The sequence below is a fragment of the Corvus cornix genome, chromosome 2 (assembly GCF_000738735.6).
Source record: "Corvus cornix cornix isolate S_Up_H32 chromosome 2, ASM73873v5, whole genome shotgun sequence".
NCBI classification, from domain to species: Eukaryota; Metazoa; Chordata; class Aves; order Passeriformes; family Corvidae; genus Corvus; species Corvus cornix.
Window position 1 is genome coordinate 39,675,261 of NC_046333.1, and position 22,212 is coordinate 39,697,472.

A 22,212-nucleotide genomic window follows, 5' to 3' on the forward strand; every position below is an offset into this window, starting at 1 on the left:
CTGTAATCCATGACTTCTCATAGTGGTAGGTGGTGTATTTAACTATTTTCAAGTAAATTTAGTATGATTTTAGTATTTAAAATTCTGGCCTCTCTGTTTTGAGGTGCATTGTAACTGGGTTTTTTAGCAGAAAATGTTACAGTAAAACATTTAATTCAAGAACTGAAGTAGATACCTTAATTCCTTGAAAAGAAATGCATTACCAGGTGGGACATTGGTTTACTGCTCATCTATTTTTGGTGTCATGTATACATAAACCAATATTCTTCAGTAATTTCCCCTGCACCTATGCCTGTCAGTTTGGTTTTTTTTTCCTTTTGTAATGCTTGGTTGACTGATGCAGGTTTGATACGGCACACTGTATCACGTTTTGGTACAGGTATGTTGCAATATATATATATATCTATTTTCTTTACAGAGGCCATTAGTTCTTTCTGTAAACAACATGTTAAGTAACTATTTTCTTTTTTGTTTCTTTGTTTTAGTTTTTTTAAATTTGTATAATTGTTGGTATGCTTTTCCTCCATAGCTAGCAGGACTAGTAACTTGTTTTCATGGTTTTGGATGGCTTTATGTTTCTTGGGAGTGAAGTTTTCAAAATCTTGTCCATGGTATTGTTACTGCAAAACTGTGTTAAGTTATTTTTGTCTCAAACATGGATATTAACTGCAATGTGTTTACATCTTGTCTTGTTTCTAAGTCAATGCATCTTAAGACTGTATTTATGCAGATATGATGCTAAATGCTAACCTGAAAGGCAGCATAGTTACAATAGTTTCTTTTCCCCCAAACAGAGTGCAATAGAGTCTCTCTTTGGAGCCTCATTAACTGGGATTGCCTATTCTCTCTTTGCTGGGCAACCTCTTACTATCTTGGGAAGCACCGGACCAGTTCTAGTATTTGAAAAAATATTATTTAAATTTTGCAGGTAAGTGATGTTTATATTGGCTTGATGCACTTTTTAACTTTCTAGCCTGTTAAAATGGCTGTAATTGGAAGCAGGTGTGCAGTAAGTGTGTATGTCCATGAAGGTAAATACAGTGGCAAGAGAGTGAGAAGTTGATACGGTTTGGTAAAGCTGTGAGGCATTGGCAAACCTGAATGAGAAAATCAGTAATAAGAAATGGCAAGGACTTAAATGAAAGTTATATTCTGACTGTGTGAAGATGTTGGCTTTGCTTCTGCAGGGGTAAGCAGAGATCGATCTGCCCTCTAGGAGAAACCATCTGGGTAGTTCTGGAGAGATCCATCCCCATGATGCTTCTCAAGCTAGGTAGTTGCACTGTCAATCCTAGAAACACCTTGCAGTGTTGCTTTGCTTTGGTGGGAGATGAGACAAAAAAAAGTTTCTGCTTCCTTCAGAGCTAATATCAAGCATGAGAAACGTGCTAAATACCTATAAAGCTTGGCCTCAGTGTCTTTTCAAAGAGAATATAGTACAGATGGGTTTTGGCTCAGTTAATGCCTTTTGTTTCTTTCTTCACACAGGGATTATGGTCTTTCCTACCTCTCCCTGCGAACTAGCATTGGTCTGTGGACTGCATTTCTATGCATCGTGCTTGTAGCCACAGATGCCAGCAGCCTCGTGTGTTACATCACTCGATTTACTGAGGAAGCTTTTGCAGCACTTATATGCATCATATTTATTTATGAGGCACTGGAAAAGCTTGTTCATTTGGGAGAAGTGTATGCCTTCAATATGCACAATGATTTGGATAAACTGACTTCATATTCGTAAGTACCAAGTTTCTATCTGTTAGTGAAATAAATAGGAAAATAGAGAGAGACATATTGTTTACTGAATGGCAGTGGGTGCCACTTCCAGGAAGGGCAGGAGGAATGCTAAGGGTGGTATGGGCATGAGAAACCTCAGAAAAAGTCTATTCAGGATGCTGTGGAATTGAATTTTCTGTGTTAGCTATGGGTGGTTGGAAGGGATTAGGGGCTATGACAAAGTCCGCTTTAACTGCAGCTTTACTAAGGGTCAGAACAGGATTTCTGCCTTGCTACTTCTAGGAGGTGTAGTTTCATGAAATAGGATGAATTGGGTTGCCAGCTCACACCTGCCAGATGGAGATCCTGCTTACTGTTGCTCAGAAAAACTGCTAATTTCTCGTCGTTTAAATGAAATCATATAAATGCTAGTGCTGCCTTCCTGTTGGAGATGTGCATCTTCCAGCTTTAGTTGTACCTGTGTGGTCAAAATATGGGTGAGGGACCCCCAACGAGGTCATGTCCATGCACTTGGGGTGAGAGTCCCTGCTTGTTGCACTGGGCAGTTTTTCCCTAGTTGGAGAGCAGGACTCACTGTCCTCCTGGGCAGCTGCTCTGCCTGGCCAGGACAGTGATCATCTTGCACACAGCATGACCTCTAGCAGTGTCAAACCAGGTTTGGACTACTGTGTTTCCCCTCCAAGATCTCTGGTCACTTTTACAATCATTCAGTGTTTCTTCAGTACTTTCCTTCAGGGGAAAAGGGCAAACACCCTGTCAGACTGCTTCTTGTATTCTGTTCACACTTGAGATTTACACTCACTTTCCTGTCTTAACAGCTGTTAAGAGCAGGCCACGTTGCCAGGAGTGGGCTGTGGGAATATATTCATTTCCTTATTTTCCCCTTTCTACTGGCTGCTCATCCCTCTGTTTCAGTGGCTTTGGGTCCTCACTGGACTCCTGTATGAGCATGGTAAATTCACTGATCTGGCAGAAACTGTACTGTAGGTCTTCTGGCACTTGCCACCTGATCGTGTTTTGCCACAGGCAGGCCATGAGGGTGGAGAGGGGAAGATGGGATTTTAATTTGGTTTAGCTCTGTGGTGTCACACGTTTTTTGGGACATGCCACAGTGTTCAGCTTGGGTTTGTTCTGTATTTTTTCTCTCGCAAAGCTGTAGGGGATCCAGCTGTTCACAATTGCTTTTTTCCTCCTTTCACTTTCTTTTTCTCCCCAGTCTGTAACTTCCAGTGGGGAAAAGGGTGCAGAACAAGCATGTTCAGTTAATTGAGCCACAAGACAATCTCAAATACTCTTACATTTTTCTCCGTGGTTTTTTCTGGATTTCTGCTTATCTACATGGTGGCATACTTTATCTTCATTGCCTTTGTTGAGAAATTTGTCAGTTTTCCTTCAGCATGCTTGTTTATGTTGTTGCCTTGACCAACAACTAATGATGCATTCTGTCACATCATGCTTATGGTTGCAATTCCTTTCTCTTCTGATGATTCTGTGTTGGCAACTACTTTGTAGGAATTACAGCTTTCCACTCCTTTCCCACTTCCTTTTGCTATTACTTTAGAATTCAGTTAACAAAAGAAAATTTGATTACCTAGTATTTTTAAAATTCCCCAAACACTGTGCTTTTCAAATCTAGGTTCTTTTTGCCCGTGCACGTTAAGTTTTGTCCTTCTTTACCTTCACACTATCAGGATGCAGAGCTTCCCTTCCATGGTTCATTGGGGTTGCTTTCAGTGTCTTCAGTGAATCTCATAGAAAAAGGAGACTTATTTCTTGCTTATTACCTTTTTCTCCTCTTCTACATAAATGTTTACATGTTAAGCTTTCCAGTTGGTGTACTTGATTAGCTTTATTTGAAAACATCCCATTAAATCAATACTCAGTCTGTTGTGTTTTGGGGGTTTTTGTAATCTGATGTGTACTTCTGTCAGCCTGACAGAAGGATTCCACAGTGCAAGTTTGCAGAATGCTGCAATAGGGAGGGGCATTTTTACTTCTACAAAAATATTGCTAGAAAGTATGTATACAGTCGCTTTAAAGCTGAGCACTGTAAGCACTTATATCTTCAGTTAGCTCACTACACACTCAAACATGGTGTCTTACTTGAGGGCGACCTGATTCTTCTTTTCTGCCACCCTCCCAATAGTCCTAGGCCATGTGATATAAGGAAAAGCCTTGTTCTCTGCTTCTTCCATAGAAGTTTGGGATAAAGTCTGGTTTAAACTGTTCAGGATTTTTGAATTTGCTTCACTTTGCTGCATTTTGGCACATATGGCTTAAAAGCATATAAACTTTTTTTCTTCCTTTCAGATGTGTGTGTTCTGAGCCTGAGAAACCAAGTAATGAAACATTGCGTGTGTGGAGGAGTATGAATATGTCTAGGGAAGATATAGCATGGAGTAACCTTACAGTTTCCGTGAGTATCTGAAAGCTGTGTGTAGGTATCTGTGTGTGTGTATGTACATATGTATAAAAAATAAATACCTGCATGGTACCAGTTTTGATTAATATTTTTTCATCTGATTTCTCTTTTTAATTGAACTTGCACTGTTTTCCTTAAAACTGTATTTTTGAACTCTCTTTTTTCTTCCATAAGGCTTTAAACAGTCATTGTAGGACTAAATAAGTGAGTCCAGGGAAGTAAATGCTAATGTAAATGTCTGCTTGAGGTCGCTACCTTAATGCTCTTCGGCACCACAGTCATTTTTCTGCAGGTGAATAAGATGCAGTGAATAAACAGGAGTTTGCTTTCTTCCAGTATCTGAAAGAAATATTTTTAATATGATGTGATGATGGAATTTGTAGTTAGTGTGGCAGCAAACATGTTTCATTAGTTTGTTAGATATTGGTATAAAACTGCAACAGTCAAAGGAACTACCTTTGTTTGGAAGAAAATAATTACTGGAAATTGAAAATAACTGTTTGGAATAGGCTTGAAAGCATTAACTTCTGAAGTGGATATTTTATACCAATATCTAATTTTCTGGGTAGGTGAAGAGGAGGAAAGTTACCATGTGGAAGTGCTCTGGAAGGTGTTTGGGGAGAAACGCTTTTGCTGATTAGTAGTTTCTTGGGTGGTCTGCAGTGGAATAAATGCAGCTGTGTGCAGCCACTTTGCATACCCAGGCATCTGATTCCCACACACATCTTGAATGATTTGGATCTGCTGTGGTTTTTGTTATGCTTGCTGGGTTGTGTGCCTACTTTGGCCATCTGAGGCTGTCTAAAATGTCAGTGGAGAGCTGCGTATGGGCTCCCCTTGTGTCTGAGCTTAGACATTCACACTGAAATGTCACAGCAGAAGTTCCATGTAAAACCTCAGTGCTTTACTTGACTTGTAGTAGTACTGTTTTTTATGTGCTACCAATGGCTCCTAGTTTACCATAATCACTTAGGATGGCAGTTTCTTTTGAACTTAGTTTTTGTATTTCCTTTATATTTATTATTTATTTTAAATGCCTTTTCATCCTCTAAAGTATCTTTAGTCTTACCTGAGAGACAGAACTGATCCAGGATTTGGTGTTATCTTATAATCAAAGTAGATTGGTAATAGCAAGAATTTCTGTCATAAGTTAAATTTTCAATAAATTAATTAATTAATTAGGTTGGGGCAGTGCTGCTTCCAGTTACTTGATTTATTGGCTTGTTGTTTATTTGTACTCCATGTGTCTACTTTAACTTTTTGCTTTGCATTTCAGTAAGTCTTTTGGATAGGTATCATCTGACTTTGTTTTCCTTTTTTATTCAAATCCATTCTTTATGATTTGCTAGAAACTTTTTTTTATAGTTTGGGTAATCTTATTTTATAAGAGTATGTTTTTTCCTTTAACTGAGCAAAACAAAGTCAAAGAGTTGGGAGAAACTGAGGAGATCCTTTTTTATGTTCGTTAGCTTAAAGTCGATGTTGGATATTCTGCTTTTCCTGGGCAATCTTGCAATGCTTTGTAAAACAGAATAGGAGTACTGTGACTGTAAATAAGCTTTTTCTTCTTGGGCATCTCCCAGCATTTTGGCATCCTGAAATAATCAGTGGTGGCGACTGTGGCTCTTCTGGAACAGACAGCACACGTTTGGTTTTTTCCGGGTGAGGTAGTGATAAAGGAAAGAGCCCCCTTTTTGGAATTATGAACATTCTCAAGTGTGTTTATTATAGAAAAGTTGGAAGCTTGGTTGAATGCACTGAATGAGTAAAACATAGACATATGAAGAGTTTTTCTCTTTGCAGGAATGTTTAGAATTTCATGGTGTGTTTCGTGGATCAGCTTGTGGCCATCACGGACCATATATTCCAGATGTTCTCTTCTGGTCTGTCATACTATTTTTCGCAACATTTTTCCTCTCCTCTTTCCTTAAGAAATTCAAGACCAAACGCTATTTCCCAACTAAGGTAATTCTGATTAGAGACTATTGTTACCTTGTAATACATACCTCAGTGTAATTTAATGGAGTTGAATTCTGTCTTGAGAGATTTCTTTTAAGACAGGAAAGGAAATTAAAACCCAAAAATCATTTAATAATTACAAAATTTAGGACATTTGAGGAAAGAAATCATCTGCAGAAAATTCGGTGCTTATTCTGTATTTTGGTAGAGTTACAACAAGGTATTCTAAACTTTGAAGGACCTAAGTAGTCCATCTCTGCACATTAATGGGTATTGCCAGGTATCATTAGTAGAGATAATATTACTGCTCTTTTCCTCACCTAGCCGTACAAAACAGTTGATTGCTTTCCCCAAACTACTGATGTCTATTGGGTTTTGAGTGGTTCCTCAGGGGATTACTATTTCTAATAGATGCTAATGTGATGATTCTTCTTATAGTGATTTATGTAACTTCTGCTAGGCAAAATGAAGTGGTTAGGTCTTCGATAAACCTCAGCTCATCCCCGCAATGTCTTTTTAATGTTTACTAAAGTTATCTTTGGTAATTTGAATGTATTGCAAATTATCCACCTGCTATCAATTAAAACATGAAATGTATGAATATTATTGACCTAAGGTACCAAGGACTAGCTGTGATGGCCCAGCCTCCTAGTGGGATTGAGGGGAGAGGAAGATGATGGAGTTGTTTGAAGTAATTTGCCTCTTGCAATAGACCACCTTTAAATGAGTGAACAGTTGTACAAAATACTTGTCTTCTGCAACTTCATACTATGCTGGCAGGCACCCTGAATTTTAAAGTAACAAGAAAAAATGGATAATGTTCAGTGGTGTAGTATAATATAAATAAACTTCTCCTTTTATGGGGGAAAAAAATCGACTTTCCAGACTTGCAAATTATAATGGTGAAAAAGCAAGGCTTAACACAAGTCTTTTCTTTATAGGTGCGCTCTACCATCAGTGACTTTGCAGTGTTTCTGACCATAGTAATCATGGTTTTGATTGACTATCTTGTAGGAGTACCTTCTCCTAAGCTTCTTGTTCCAGAGAAGTTCGAAGTAAGAAATAAAAACTTTTGAAAAATGTAACTTTTAAAATGCTTGCAGTTTTATGAGCAGTAGAAAAACGGAGTTGTATAGAAACAGAAATTTCTTATTTTTGATTACAATGCAGTTGATCAAGTAGTTCCTCTTCTGTTTTGGATTTGTGTTTCATCTGACAGAAGAAACTCTGTTTCATATTATTACTGAAATAATATGAAAGGGAAGCATTCTTTTGTGCAAATGTACAAAAATAAAGGAACTGAATGGATTTGTTTTACTTTTTTCCATATAAATGTCATGTTCACTTGCAACAGCCAAATCAGTCTTTTGGTCAAAACCACTGGAAAACAACCTAAATGTATATTTAAGAGAATGATCTGTTGTTCATTTAAGCTGTTTGTGGTGATAAAATCTGCAGTCTGTTTTAGTCATTTAATTCTCACTGTTGATGGGTTGGGGTTTTTTTTCAGCCCACCCGAAAAGACCGAGGATGGTTCATAGATCCTCTTGGAGGCAATCCTTGGTGGACACTCTTGATTGCTGCTCTTCCTGCTTTACTCTGTACCATTCTCATTTTCATGGATCAACAAATAACAGCCGTTATTATAAACAGGAAAGAGCATAAACTGAAGGTAAAAGTAATTTTTACGGAAGTCTAATGTTGTGTACGTCAGGTTTATTTTAAATCAGATTCATTCTGCAAATTTGTGAAATTACCATCAGCTACTAAATATATGTATAAATGGACTAATAAAGAGCAAATATAATTTTGTGGACACTCTCAAAGTATCTGACTTTTGTAGTTGTAGGTTATTCACCTGCTGAGTTAGAAATATGATATCATATAAATAGAAAGTTTATCAAGTTATTTGTTTGCTTATTTTTACAGAAAGGCTGTGGTTATCATCTTGATCTGCTCATGGTTGGTATTATGTTGGGAATATGTTCTCTCATGGGCTTGCCGTGGTTTGTTGCTGCAACTGTCCTGTCCATAAGTCATGTTAACAGCCTGAAAGTTGAATCTGAATGCTCAGCCCCAGGAGAACAACCAAAGTTTTTGGGAATCCGGGAGCAGCGAGTGACAGGATTGATGATTTTTGTGCTGATGGGGATGTCAGTGTTCATGACCTCTGTATTAAAGGTAAAAGACAGTTTTCCCAAAATATTTTCTTTGTGCTTTTGATTTCGATGTTGTGATTTAGCATTTCATAATGCTAGGAAGTTCTGTTATGTTAAGTAAGATATGCCTGGACTCATTCTCAAATTGCTTTTTTAGCAACAGATGTTAGTTGAATACAAACAATGTGGAAGGATGCAAGAAAATGAAATCTGAGACAGCTAGGAATGTAGTGAGTAGTGAAGAAAACATCTTTTCCCGTGTTACCTGATTTTCTTGCCAGCTCTTTTTTAGTTTCTTGAGTTCATGTTACTTAAAAACTGTGGTTTTTATGTGGGTACATAAATGGAGAGAGAAAAAGAGTGTGATAAAGATGTAAAGTTACTTGAGTAGAAGTAATACAATATAGCAGAAGGAACAGAAACATTGCTTTAAAAGGGAGAAATGACATTGTTCACTTCTTGTTCTTCAGCTTATTAAACTTCCTTTGATTTTTAGAGTGTCAAGATTATTTTATGCATCATCACAGTGTAATGGTGATTTTGCTGGTTGTGTTGTAGCATCAGATTACACTTCAGCTCTTAATTTATATTCCTAGTCACTTTTCAAAGGCTCTTTTGGAAGAAAATTACTCAGTTCAGTTGGATTTTTGCTCAGATTTACTAAAATCTGTTCAACTTCTGCTTTGTTGTTTCAAATCCAGTAGTTAAAAGGAGAAACAAAAGAACTGTCTTTTTGTTGCCAGAAGTGCAGATATTGCATAACTGCTGGTACCTTTAAAGAACTTTGTAAAAGTCTATTTAAACAAAGACAGATCACGAGTAATTTCGTAAGAAATGTAGCTTCTTAAATTTAGATGATGGGAAAGAATAATCCTGTCAACATACAGCTATAGTTTAATAAGTAGTTACATATTATAAATCCTAAATAGTTGACCATTTGTATGTCTATTAAAGAATGTAAAGGTCTGAAAAGAATAAGGCCATAGCAGTTACTAAAATTAAGTATTCAGATTTGACAATCTCTCATCAAAAAGTTATCAAGAGCTCAGCTGTATAATGCGAATAATCAGAATTAAAAGCAGAAATACTGAAGGAGATTTATTGTTGCTCAAAAGCAGGAATTAAAAGTGCTGATTGCTGAAGCAAAGTGTTTTAAACCCCATATTTTAACATCTGATTCTTAGAAACTAATACTTTTTTTTATGGACCCAGGCTAATAGGAATGGAGTTATTACTCTCTGCTCTTTAAGAAATGTTTTTCTTTTTCAGTGTGAATGACTGTTATTGTTTAAAAGAAGTAAGGAGAACAGAGCCATTGCTGTGCTTTTGTTCCATGTGTGGATTTGTACTGATTTAATGCAGTAGAAGATACTAGATCAAAGTATAGAACTTACAGTGAAGACACTAGCCACTCACACACACATGCAGTAATGAATCCCTAAGGCATAGTTTTATTCCACACTGTTTAAACAAAGGTTTTTGTTCAGTCTCGAGAGCAGCAGTTTTTATTAAGATTTCCCATTGTATCTTGGCTGTCCGTTACTTGGAAGCTTAATGAATTCAGGAGCAAGGAAGGCTTCCCTGCAGAGGTTTGATGCAAGTTCCACTGAAACCAGTGGACAACTTTGTTATCTTAGTAAGCTTTAAATTATATAAAAATATAAAAATCATACTGTACAAAATTATATAAGCTGTCTATTATATATTATAATTTAAATTATTGTAAATGTTATTTTTAATAAGCTTTAAATTGATCTTCTTACTGGAGCAAAATTTAGCTCTGAATAATTAGCAGATTTTCATAGCTCAGTTGGTATGGTGAGGTTTTTGTATTGTCCGCTCTAGATACACAAGTGTTCAAAAGTAAAACTTAATATGGCAATTTCATGAAGTTGTACAGAATACAGTAGTCTTGATACAGTTCCTATCAAATAGCAACATAAAGCAGTCTACTTAGCATGAATAGAAATCTTGGTTGCAACCTAGGAAATTGAGTGAATGGGCAGTCAAGGCAGAAGTACTTTTTTATCCTCTTTTGTATCCTAGTCATAGCCATGTTAGTTCTAGATATTTTGCTGCTCAATGATACATATGTATTCTTTTCAATTAGAGGCCCTCAGATTTCACTTAAGTAAAATATAAAGTAAAAAATGACTTGGTCTGTGCCTTTCACTGATATGGACTGCTCTCTTATGCTATGTTGATTCCACTTTTAACTGTGGGTGTTTTTTCCTCCCCAGTTTATTCCAATGCCAGTTTTGTACGGTGTCTTTCTTTACATGGGAGTATCTTCATTAAAAGGCATTCAGGTAAAGTCTGATTTTTAGTGAGCAGTTTGTTTTTGTTTAACACTGAATGAAAAGGAAACTGTAACACCCTGCATTATGTGAGCCACAGTAAAGTTATCTCATATTGTCTGAATAGCATGTAGGATAATTTCCTGAGTGTCATGTTGAGGTATTTGTTCTTACAATACTGTGTCTTGTCAGTTCTTTTTTATTTATTCTTTCAGTAGTGTAGCTAAGAATTTTCTGAAATATTCTGGAATTTTTTATTGTTAGTGAGAGGGGGGGACAACACCAGCAAAACAGTCCCCAGTTCCATCCACTTGAATGTTCAGTGTCCTCCATTAGTATTTTATTTGGGATTAGCTTACATTTCTGTAGTCCCCTAAAAATGTTTATTTTCTTCTGGAAAGGCAGAAAATAATTAACTGAAGAATGATTTTATTTTCCATGCAGTTTTTTGACCGTATAAAACTGTTTGGAATGCCTGCCAAACATCAACCTGACCTGATTTATCTACGTTATGTGCCACTCTGGAAGGTCCATATCTTCACAGTTGTTCAGCTCACTTGTCTAGTTTTGTTGTGGGTGATTAAAGCCTCTGCAGCTGCTGTTGTTTTCCCTATGATGGTAAGTTTTCTGGTTTGCCAGCTAATAAAAAAACAAGACTCCATGTATTCAGGATCTCTTCAGAAGATGTTTGCTGCCCTAAGAAAGAAGGGAGTGGGAAGGAAACAAAAAAAACCCCCTGTAGTACAAGCTGTTCACTTTTGACACAAAGACTTATGATTTCCTGAAAATAAGCAATTCAGTTGTGACTAGCTACTGAAAGTGGGAATGATTTAACTTTGTGGTAAGATAAAATCTAGTACTAGAAAAAGGGCTTCAGTTAGAGATTCTAAGTGTACCGAAAGTGTGTGTGCTTTTTTGTTCATTTAAACAGTTTAATATAAAGTATTTCGTCTGTGGTTCCCTTTAGGTTCTAGCATTAGTGTTCATTCGCAAGCTCATGGATTTATGTTTCACCAAAAAAGAGCTTAGCTGGCTTGATGATCTTATGCCAGAAAGTAAAAAGAAGACAGAAGATGACAAAAAGATAAAAGAGAAAGAAGTAAGTGTGAAAACAATCAAACTGAGCATGTTGTAAATTATTAGGAAATACTTAAAGCAATTTAAAAGAATTTTATGTGACCTGAGCATATGACCTTATATACCAGATACATGTTTTGAAATTCTTCATTGATGAGAGGAAATTTTTTATTAGAGGAACCGTTGCTGGTGGTTAAGGAATTAAGTCACTGTTTCAATTATGCTATTATGAACTATGATTCTTATTTGTGATGAATAGCAAGCAAAGTGGAAAGAAGCAGCTGTTAGCACAAAAAAGTTGGGGTTTTTGTCTTTCATCAGATTAGAAGGAGAGAAAATGGAGAGAAAGGAGAGGGAGAGTGACATAGTGGAGTAGGGTTTCTTTATTCTGCTTAGATCAGTCACAAAACTGTTCATAGTGTCAGGGACATTTTGCTCATGTGTGTTTGTGAAGCTGTCATAAAAAGCAACTGCTAGTTACTAGTAATACAGTAGTATAACTTCTGTAACTTCTCTATAAAAGTCCTGCCTTGCTGTACACCACCTAGCTTGAATTCCTTGCGAGGCTTGTAACACCCTCCTTCCCCAGTCTCCCACGTCTTAGTAAAACACTTCTAAGAGGAAAGGTCATAAGCTCTGTCTCCTGCATTCAACTGTGGTACCTACAGGGAAGTGCCTCTTACCCCGATGGAATAACTGTCAGCATGAGATACTTCTTTGGTTTCTGCTCTGCGAGTAATTTTACAAACTTCTTACTTGGAATTTACAGGAAGCAGAGAGAATGTTTTCAGACAATGACAGTGTACACCTTGCATATGGAGAAGCAAATCTGGATTTTCCTGTAAAAAGCCTGAAATACAGGTATAAAATAATGTTGGTCTGTTAAAGGTTCCTGTATCAGATGCTGTAATTTGCTTTATATTAAGTTGGTTGTGTATGAGTTGAAATAATTTTTTCCCCGAGCTTGTAACTTAGCCATGATTAGGAAATATGAAGATCTATCTCATGGTGCTACATTAGTACTTTTATATTGCATTGTTCGTTAAAACTGCATCTTAATTATAAATTTACATGACCATCTTGAACAGATCAGATGACTCAATTTTGACCAGCTGTACTAGAGGTGAAGAAGCATCCTTGGTCAGTTTCTACAGAATATTTGTGTGCTACTGTGCATGAAATACTGAGCATTAAGCAACTAATAGCATCAGTTGAGCCATGTGTTTACCAGCCACTTGGATTTTTCAGAAGAAATCTAAGTGTGTAATTCTTTGGTTTACCTAAGTGAGGGCTGAAGTCAGTAATTTCTGTGGTACAAAAAATCTGTTTTACAGGCAGCCATTTTTACTTCTAAAAGTTATTTTCTGAACATAAATGTGAGAATGGGTTCTCTTCCAGAAAAGGAAGTACTGGAGTTCCAGTCATGGAAATTCTTTCAGCTTTTGTAGGCATTTTGTTTCAGTTGGTGTCTCCCTTACCGGGGTTGTATTTAGCTGAGTTGTCTGATACTCTCAACTGTTCCAACACAACCTGAAGATGTCACAGATAAATAGCTTACACATTTTCTTTTCCTCTCGAATAATAAGGGTTCCTAGGTTAAAAATTGGCCTTCCTTATGGATCTAGGGTAGTACCAGATACACCCTGATGAGAGCTGGGAATAGGCAGAAATTTGGATTAGACAGATATTCCTGCCGAGTGCTGTTGTCTATTCTGAGAGCAGGCTTAATCAGACTTAAGCAACTCAAATGAAAATGCTCAAGCTTTTTGAAAAAACATATTTGAGTTGCTAATTGCTCTCACAGTAGAACTGTGATTTCATCAACTGTGTGTGCATGTGTTTTGTATGTACTCTGCTGCCTTGTATCTTGTGGGGATCCCTGAGGAAAAATGGCTTTGAAAGTTTTTTCTGCCGTTTGAAAAACTTACAGATGACCTGGGGTAGATTATGAAGTTTAAATATGCAACAGAACAGAAAACAGACCTACAGGCAACACCTAAGTCTGCTGTACATGTAACTGTGTGGAGGACAAAAGTGGAAGTAGGCTTTAAAAACTTACCATCTTTGAGGGTAAACTTATCTTCTGCAGCAGTTGAGAGGGGAGTGGTCTGGCAAAAGAACCTTGCAAAATGTCTAATAAGGGCTTTGGAAGAAAAAAAACAAACTTGTCATCTGTCCAGATAATTTGCATGTCTAGATTTTTAGTAGTTTCAAATTTCACCTGAATTTAAAAAATCTTATTAACCTTTGCTCTTTCGCTCTTGATTAAAGTTTTAACTGATTCGTGAAACCCTTAGCACAACAGTTTGATTCAATCCATTATTTCTGGGCATGCAAAATAATTTTCTGAAGTTAGGTATAGGTTACTTTTCAAGTATTTTCAATATCTTACTGGTATCTGTGTAAAAAACTGGTTTGAGATGCTATGTAATTATGGTAGTGCTAGTGTGTTAAATTTTCAGTTTTTTGTTGAAGTATACTTTTAAGAGATGAACTCAACTTGTGGCTGTGTAAATACTGAAAGAAGGCACAACTGATGTAAATGATGAGTGACAGTAAGTATAATAGTGTTGCAAGGAATTGAATACTAACCAGAAAGTATGTTTGTTCTTTAGCACTGATCCCTCAGTTGTAAACATATCAGACGAAATGGCCAAAACTGCACAGTGGAAGGCTCTTGCCATGAATACTGAGAATGCCAAAGTAACCAGAGCTAACCTGAGGTAGCTATAATTACTCACACATTGTCTAACTATCGTCTTGTGTTTAGCACTGTACTTGTATTTATTGAAATGTATCTAAAAAAAAATGAGTATATATGGTTTATAAATCTGAGTTACTGACTTTTTACTTTAGAATTTGAGCTTAATTTTTCCTCTTTACTTTGAAGTTTATCAATTTCTACAAGGAATTATTTCATTACTATTTTATTAAACATATTATTTTAAATAGTAATTTTAAAATTACTATTTATTTGCTTAATTCAAGTGTTTCCTACTCTGGTGAGCTTAGGGTTTCTAAGTACTAGAGTGTATATGAGCATGGGAGTGGTTTGATCCTCAACAATACAAATGCCCCTGAGAATAAAAGGTAAGTCCAGCACTTTCACTGTTGCTTTGTGCTGCCCTAGGATCTGCCCTATGTTTTTGTGGGTGGGTAGGTTGCTTGGTTTGCTTTTCCTCAACTCATTTTCAATATCTAAAAATTAAACCTGTCTCAGATACTATCTTCAGTGAATATGAAATATACTTGAATGAAGTACCTGGACAGATCATGAGTCCTCAGTGCTGTAAACAATCCTTGTAAACTCACACGCATCTTCTGTGCTGGCCAGTAGCCTTTTCTCTCGTGAGCTCCCTGTCAAAGAACAAAGTCTGTGTGTGATGAATCATTCTGCTATTCTATCCTAATTTCTTCCCTGTCTGGCTGAATCTATCAAGGGAAGAATTTCCCTGAATTTATCAAGGAAAACAAGCCAAAACATGAATACTTAAGTGGAATATCCCCAACTTCCTGAAAGGCTTGTAATTTATAGGGACTGGTATCTGTGGACTGTTCCACATCCATGCAGCTGTTGCTTAGTAGTTTTTATGTAGGGAAGGGGAGAATGGGCATGTTTGCCTCAGAAAACTAAACCTAAGCAATTCTGTTGTCTGTTGTATACATTTTCTATTGGTTGATCCCTTTCAGCCAATTCTGTCAGAGGAAGACATATTTCAGAGATACAAAATTGTCAGGTTTTGTATAAAATTACATCTCAGCGAAAACATTCATGGTGAGGAGGGAGTGTTCATACTCTGTCCAAGGCTGGAGTGTTCATACTCTCTGTTCATGGCTCTGTTCAAGCCATCTGTGGTACTTTTGGAAACACTAGTAGTGACTTAGCACTTGTATATCATCTGTCTGTTCACCACATGCATCGCTCTGAACTAGGCATGGAAAGATGCTTTGTTTTGGCCAGACAGCAGGTCAGTCAAGGGTGAAGGAGACAGAGTTTTGAGGTATTGTAAGAGGAAAAGCTTGAGAGACTCATCAGTGCAGGCACCATTTCCAGTGAATGTCTAGGGTGTATTGTTTAAACATTTTTAAAATGTTAAGCACATGTTTAATTAAAACATTTTTAAAACTTGAGTACCACACAAGCAAGACCATCAAGAAGACAAATAATAGAGGCATTAAAGCGATAATAGAGCATGTGTGTCAGTATACCCTCCTTATTTAATCTTTCTTGCTAAATTCTCAGAAAGCCATTACAGAATTTGTGGATGACTCTAGTGCCATTGGGAAGCCATTGGTATATAAGGCTTGAAGAGATACAGGCCTGTATGTCTTTTTCCAGGAGAATTAAGATGTTGAGATTTGGTTTTCAGGCAGTTATAAGTTAGTACAATTTCATCTCTCACTTTCCTGTTTCCTGAGTAGGTTGAGTTAGTATGGAATTATATGCAACACTAGCAAATCAGGCTTCTGACTGGTTTGCAGTGGTTTTTGTTCTTCTTAGCCTTTATTATACTATCTATTTGTTATGTTTTGCTGTAAGATATTTCCCTTTGATTCTATGGAATACCCTGCTTGAGCTTAGTACAGTAAAAATTCCATCTTGGTAGGGAACTTGCTAAAACCACAAATGGAAAATAAAAACTACTGGTGCCAGAAACCAGCTTTTTAACTGGCAATCTGATATTGCATTAATCTGGAAAATGTTGAAAGGCAGGCTTCTTGAACCTTAACTCAAGTGGTTGCTCTTTTGAGGTATTTGCTACACTTTCTTTTCAGGCTGTTGAGATTCAGAGACATCACTACTGGTCAGTCAAAAGTAATTCCCAGTAAATTACCTATATCAGTTCTGCTAAGGTTTTTCTGCATAACTGTCTTCATCTGGTGGTACAGACAGACATTTAGTGCTGTGCTAAAAATGGTTCTGTAGGCACTGCTTTTTTCAGATTTATATTCAAATACTAATGCAATCCAAAGGAAGCATGTCTTCTATAATTCCAGATGACGTGTTGTGTGGGTTGGCATGATTTACTTATAAATAATATATTTTTAAAAAGATAAGTTTCTAATTTTTTTTGCCTTTTCTGAATTGATCCTGATTGCCTTGTCTTTCTACCTCAGCCATCTTGCTTAGTTTACAGACTCTGTGGAGTTCCAGCACACTTGTATTTTCTAAGGAGACTCAGAAGTTTTCTTTGCATGAATTTCTAATATTTTTTTTTTTCCTTAAAGAGCAACTCTACAGATGTGTCATCTCTTTTGAAACTCATCCTCCCTGTTATGCTGTTCCATTTCGTCTTCTACTGACTTGCAACTACTTTGGGACATTCCTTATTGTCCTTCAGTCAGGGACTGTTCAGTGTCTGTGTCCCTAAGAGTGTCAGTTGTCTTTAGGGTCTTCTGCTTCACTTGAATGGACACTTACACAGGTTTCTTACTGTCCTCTGCTGTTGTTGGAAATGTGGTTTCCCGTTTTGAACAGACTGAAATGTTCTCCCATTCTTGTGAACAGATGGTTTCCCTGCCCAAGAATAAAGAAGTATTAGTAATATTGCTTGTTATGTGTTTTTTGGTATTTTTAATTAGACAGTTTTGCAGGCTGTCTTGGGGGTTTGTTTGTTTGTTTGTTTTTAAAGATGCTTTGCATTAACAGTTTCTAATCAATAAAAGCAGTGGAATTAGATACGGTATTTATGGATGAGATGTTGGTGTTTTCTCTCTTTGTTTGTACTATTCCTGTGAAGAGTATTTAACAATTACTAGAATGCAATAGAAATGCATCATCATCAAAGCATCCTTATGTAAATACTTTCAGTGTTCATTGTGAAGTATAAAATGTTTGAAATTTAATCTTTCGTAAAGTGAACCAAACCTTACATTTTCTTCTTTGTTTTCAAACAGCCCTGAAAAACCAGAAAGTGTGAAAATCGAAGTGGAAAATTCACGTGTTGTGAGATACGTGGATGCTGAAACATCTTTATAGAATGGAACCAATGGGAATTGCGTGTATTTGTGTGTGTATATATATCACTGTAGGATATTATACCATGGAAGTGTGATTTCCAATTTAAGGAGCAACATATATTTAATTTCTGCCATTGTTTAGGGCACTGTAGATATGCTTGCATAATGCGAAGATTTTCCCAACAAATAAGATGAGTGGTAATCACACTTCAGCTATTTATTTTATTGGAAATTTTATTTTCATTTTTAAATAGGAAGACTGTAATGAATGCTTATTATTTTCAATAATCAATATGTGCATAAAAGTTACATCAGCTTTTGCTGATGATTACTGGTCCACATTGCTTAAAATTTTGCAATACCTCTGTTTATAATGTGTGCTACAAAAGTTTTGTTTTCCATGCAGGCAATTAGTGCTTGTTTTTGCAGGGTATACTTTTTCATGGTTTCATAGAACAAATATTAATGTGCTGTTGACAAGAACTACTGTGTTTTATGTCTCCACTCCATGCTAGTGTTTTCTGGATTATGTCTCTCCTATTCTACAGAAATGGCGTAGACCCCTAAGTCAGGTGGTTAGTTAAGCCTTAAAATGTATCTAAATACCCTGGTGTGCTGCTTTCTTTCTTGTTTTGAATTCTCTTGAGTTTTCATTATTGTCCAGTAGCAGTATGAGTGCAGTAATGGTAGTTACAGTTCCAAGTCAGTATTTGCCATTCTGGACACTCCATGTTTACACAATATAAATTGGATTTACAGGCAGCAATTGGTCTATAGGAATTTATAAGTACTCACCACGTCAGTACTCTTGAATTCTTTTCTTCCTGTTTTTGCTTACACTTTTTCCCATAGATTTTCAGAATCTGATTTACTCACCTCTAAGATTTTAGAGTATTTCATATCTTCATCAAATATATTTCCTGGTTAATAAATCTTTAAATTTACTGTGTATTTGGTTAAATTAGCTGTAGTTCAATTCTGGAATAGGTTTGTGATCAGTATTATTTTATGAATTACTAATTGCTTGTGGTATTTGTATGTACAGTTCTGATCCTCTCCGTTGTAAAGGGCATATATGATAGCACACCAACTTATTTTTAAACACTTTATTTATTTTAATTAGTATAAATTTTTATCATGTAAGATGAATTGAAAAAATAAATATTCATTTATTAAAGTAAATGGGATTTTTTGGGGACTCCACTGATAAAGATGCAGTCAGTGCATTTATTGTACTTACATTTTCAAGTTCTAGTGTTTAACATTATAATATTTGAAATAATGAGAATTTTATATATAAATGAAAATCTTGATCACTTACCTGCACAGTGTCCATTCTTAATTCTTTTTTGCCTTATGCCTTAGTTTTTTTTTGCTTTAATTTCCAATGTTATATCTTTACCTTCTGAATTGCCACTAGCCCTTTCTGGATGCATTACAATGGTTTTAATTAGAATCTGTGCTCATTTAATATTAGAAGATGCTGTTTACTTAATTCTGCTTTTGGCAGAGTTGGGAGTTTTACCATGGACCAAATGATAAAATTCTCAACTATTGCAAAAGGAGCTGATTCTGGAGGAGGGCAGACTTTATCTGAAACTACCACTTGGGGTGGAATTTTGGTGCTCTTCAGCCAAGTGTCACCTGTAGAGAAGGTAATTGTATATTACAAAAATAAAGCAATCAGTGGGAATAAATAGAAACATTTAAAAATAGTATTTACATTACATGGACTGTTACTGTTCCCTTTAAATGTGCTGCAATTATATAACATTTTTTTTCTTTCCTTTTTTCATTTGACTGGATTCTGAGAAGACAGTTTAAAGAAAGGAAATCGTAGTGTACAGCAATACAAATAATGGTATCCAAACTGTCATAACAAAGGCTCAGGTCAGTGGCAAAGCAAGTGAGGTCTGCATTACCAGTTTGACCAACACTGTGTAATGACCTGCATTCTTAGATAGTAGTGTAGCTTGTGCCTTAGTTTGACTTCATGCTCTTTCAGAAAATAACCCATGTTTTCCCTCTGATCAAACTGAGATACAGTGAAACTACAGCACATGGTTTCTCAAAATGTTCTACCTTATTTAAAAAAACCCCACACAACACCATCTGCATGTCAGTAGTTGACTACTAAGTACCTCTTGCTCTGAATCATGGAGGGAAGAGATATTTTGAGCATTTTATGTAGCATCACCCACAACACAGTACTTTTGTCCTCTCAGTAGTATTTTACACTTTGTGTTCACAGTCTTGCAACAGTTTCCAAAGACCCAAAAAATTACTAGGAGCTTCTTGGATTTCTAACTCTTTAATGCTGGAAATCAGGGTTCCATGGTACTGCACAGCTTGTATTTGGCTTCTGCTTCAGAAGCGTTAAGTTTCAGTCAATATTACAGGAAGTGGGTATATTTTGAGTAAAGTTGAAAGGAAACAAAACCAAAGCCCCACAAGTCTAATCACAGTATTTATTTGTGTAGATATTTTAATCAGTGCCAGAAATACCATGACTTGCAAACCAGTTTACAGTGACCTTTAGTTCCAGTGTTCTTGGGCAATAGTTACATTTGCACTTTCTTCCCATATGAACAGGAGAAGGTCTGGTATTAAGTGCATAAACCCCTGTTGATAATGTATGGTTAAGTGATTCACTGCTCCTTTTATACCTTCTCTGCTTTAAAATCACACATAGTATTAAAACAGCTAAGAATGTAGTTTATTGTATGTAGATACATGTTTTGCCTTAATGGATGCAAAAGAGCAGTGATAATTGCTGTGCACTGATTTTTTTTTTTTCATAGGGCTTAAGCCCTGTAAAAACGACGCCAATGGATTTCCATTCCAACAGTTAGAGGAAAATGTACAACCCTGCACTTTTTATAGATGCCTTGGTTTCCTGGAATGGAGCTTAGTTGCTACTGTGTACCTGGCTGCAGAGCCACCTCAGGAAGTCCCTCTTTTTTTTTTTTTTCCTTCTTCTTTTTCCTTTTTTTCTTTTTTCTAATTTATTTATAAATATGAATGTTTACATTAAATGTAGGTCTTAATTTTGACCACTCCATTTAAATTATCATCTAAAATGTATCACTTAAAATGCAGTTTTATGTTTAAATTATATTCTAGAAAACTCATTCTTACTATTTTCATATGTATTACAGTGACATGTTTTCATTCTGTTTACATATGCCCAAGTGAACGAGAGTTTCCTCCTATGTTAATTTTGCAGCTATAACATAATATTTTATACGATTGTTCCTTGAAATGTTCCAAATTGCCAAGTTTGTCATCATAAAACCTGTCAGGGTAGAACTTGGTGCCCTAATGGTTTGGGATCTTTTTCAGCCAAGTATCTTGACCATTTTTTCTGCATTTAATGGAAGTTCTCCCGTAAGTTATCATTTGCTTCACCTGCATCTCTGTCTTTATATGGTCACTTCCTAATTCGTGCCCTTTGCAAAGGGGGTTTGACAGGCTGTAAAATATATCTGTAACAAATGGGTGTCACGTCGCAGAGCCTGCACCGCTCTAAAGAGTTTGTCTTGTACATAGGTTCTGTAAATCATAAAGTAAATGGTTCATGACTTTCAGTTCACAAATGTCATCTGTCAGGCGAGCACCACAGCGAGCTTAGTTTTCTTTTTGCTTTCTTATGATTAGTAATGTTTTAATTACTCATCTAGGACAAAATTATCAAGTACAGTAAAACATGGGAAATACTTTGTTTATACCAACAGTAATTTATTTTATGGCAAATTTTAATACTGTAGATGCACACAGCTTTGAGTCAGCATAAGTGTATTGCTATAAATAAAGCAAATTGCTCAGTAAGTTTGTCAATTTTATTTTATAATGTTTTTAGTGAAAACTTAAAGGACTTTGTAGTTGGCATTGAACTTTACCTGAAGACACTTCCATATTGAATTTAGTATCTGTTGACATTTATTTGGAATAATGAATGAGTTTGAAAATTGATACTTTTCTAAATGATTTTATTGGAAAGACACATCATTTATAGTATTTTCCTTTCTATTGTTGCTGATGCTCCTGTGCAAAGGTGTCTTCCAGGTTCAGTTTCTGCAGCTGAACTGCAGTTTTGATTTTAATACTCTTTATTTGAAATGTGATTACATACTGTATGGTTCGAATTTTTTATGACTGCTTTTCTAATTACAGTGGCGTTTTATTACTTTATAAACAAATCCAAAACAAATGAAAACATTATTCCAACTCTAGAATCAATATTCAGTTTATACAGAAATCACAATTCTCAGACTTGTCTTTAATGTGAAAAATTCAGCCTTTTGTGTTGTTTTAATTACTGCTAGAATAAAATTATCTTTTGTAACGTTTCAGAAAGTTGGTAAAAGCAATAAACAATCTCCTGGACTCTATTCAGGCCACTTCTGTTTTCATTGCCGGGGGCCGGGAGGTGCTGGGGTGAGACCCTGCGGGGCGGGCCCGGCCGGGGCGTTCCCGTGCCCATGGCAACGGCGCGGGCGAAAGCGGTCGCCTGGGAACCCCGGCACTGCGCAGCACGGCGGGTCGCGATTGGCCGGCGGGCCCGGCGCCTTCAAGAAGAGGGGAGGCGATTGGTCGAAAGGTC

At 36.4% G+C, this 22,212-nt stretch overlaps 1 protein-coding gene across 10 annotated transcripts in view; it reads left to right on the plus strand.

The window, feature by feature from the left end:
• Nucleotides 1-22,000, plus strand: part of SLC4A7 (solute carrier family 4 member 7) — a 93,964-nt gene extending 71,964 nt beyond the window's left edge. For 9 of the 10 annotated variants that reach the window (XM_039571247.1, XM_039571256.1, XM_039571269.1 and 6 more), the window contains 13 exons: nt 795-928; nt 1,489-1,734; nt 4,045-4,150; nt 5,960-6,121; nt 7,057-7,170; nt 7,626-7,787; nt 8,045-8,296; nt 10,515-10,583; nt 11,016-11,189; nt 11,539-11,670; nt 12,418-12,509; nt 14,264-14,371; nt 17,547-22,000. In XM_039571247.1, coding sequence (XP_039427181.1) covers nt 795-928; nt 1,489-1,734; nt 4,045-4,150; nt 5,960-6,121; nt 7,057-7,170; nt 7,626-7,787; nt 8,045-8,296; nt 10,515-10,583; nt 11,016-11,189; nt 11,539-11,670; nt 12,418-12,509; nt 14,264-14,371; nt 17,547-17,628 — 1,833 coding nt within the window. In that variant the 3' untranslated portion in view covers nt 17,629-22,000. The remainder of the gene's footprint in view (nt 1-794; nt 929-1,488; nt 1,735-4,044; nt 4,151-5,959; nt 6,122-7,056; nt 7,171-7,625; nt 7,788-8,044; nt 8,297-10,514; nt 10,584-11,015; nt 11,190-11,538; nt 11,671-12,417; nt 12,510-14,263; nt 14,372-17,546) is intronic. The other variant, XR_005604512.1, reaches the window with a different exon arrangement.
• The last annotated feature ends 212 nt before the right edge of the window (nt 22,001-22,212 follow it).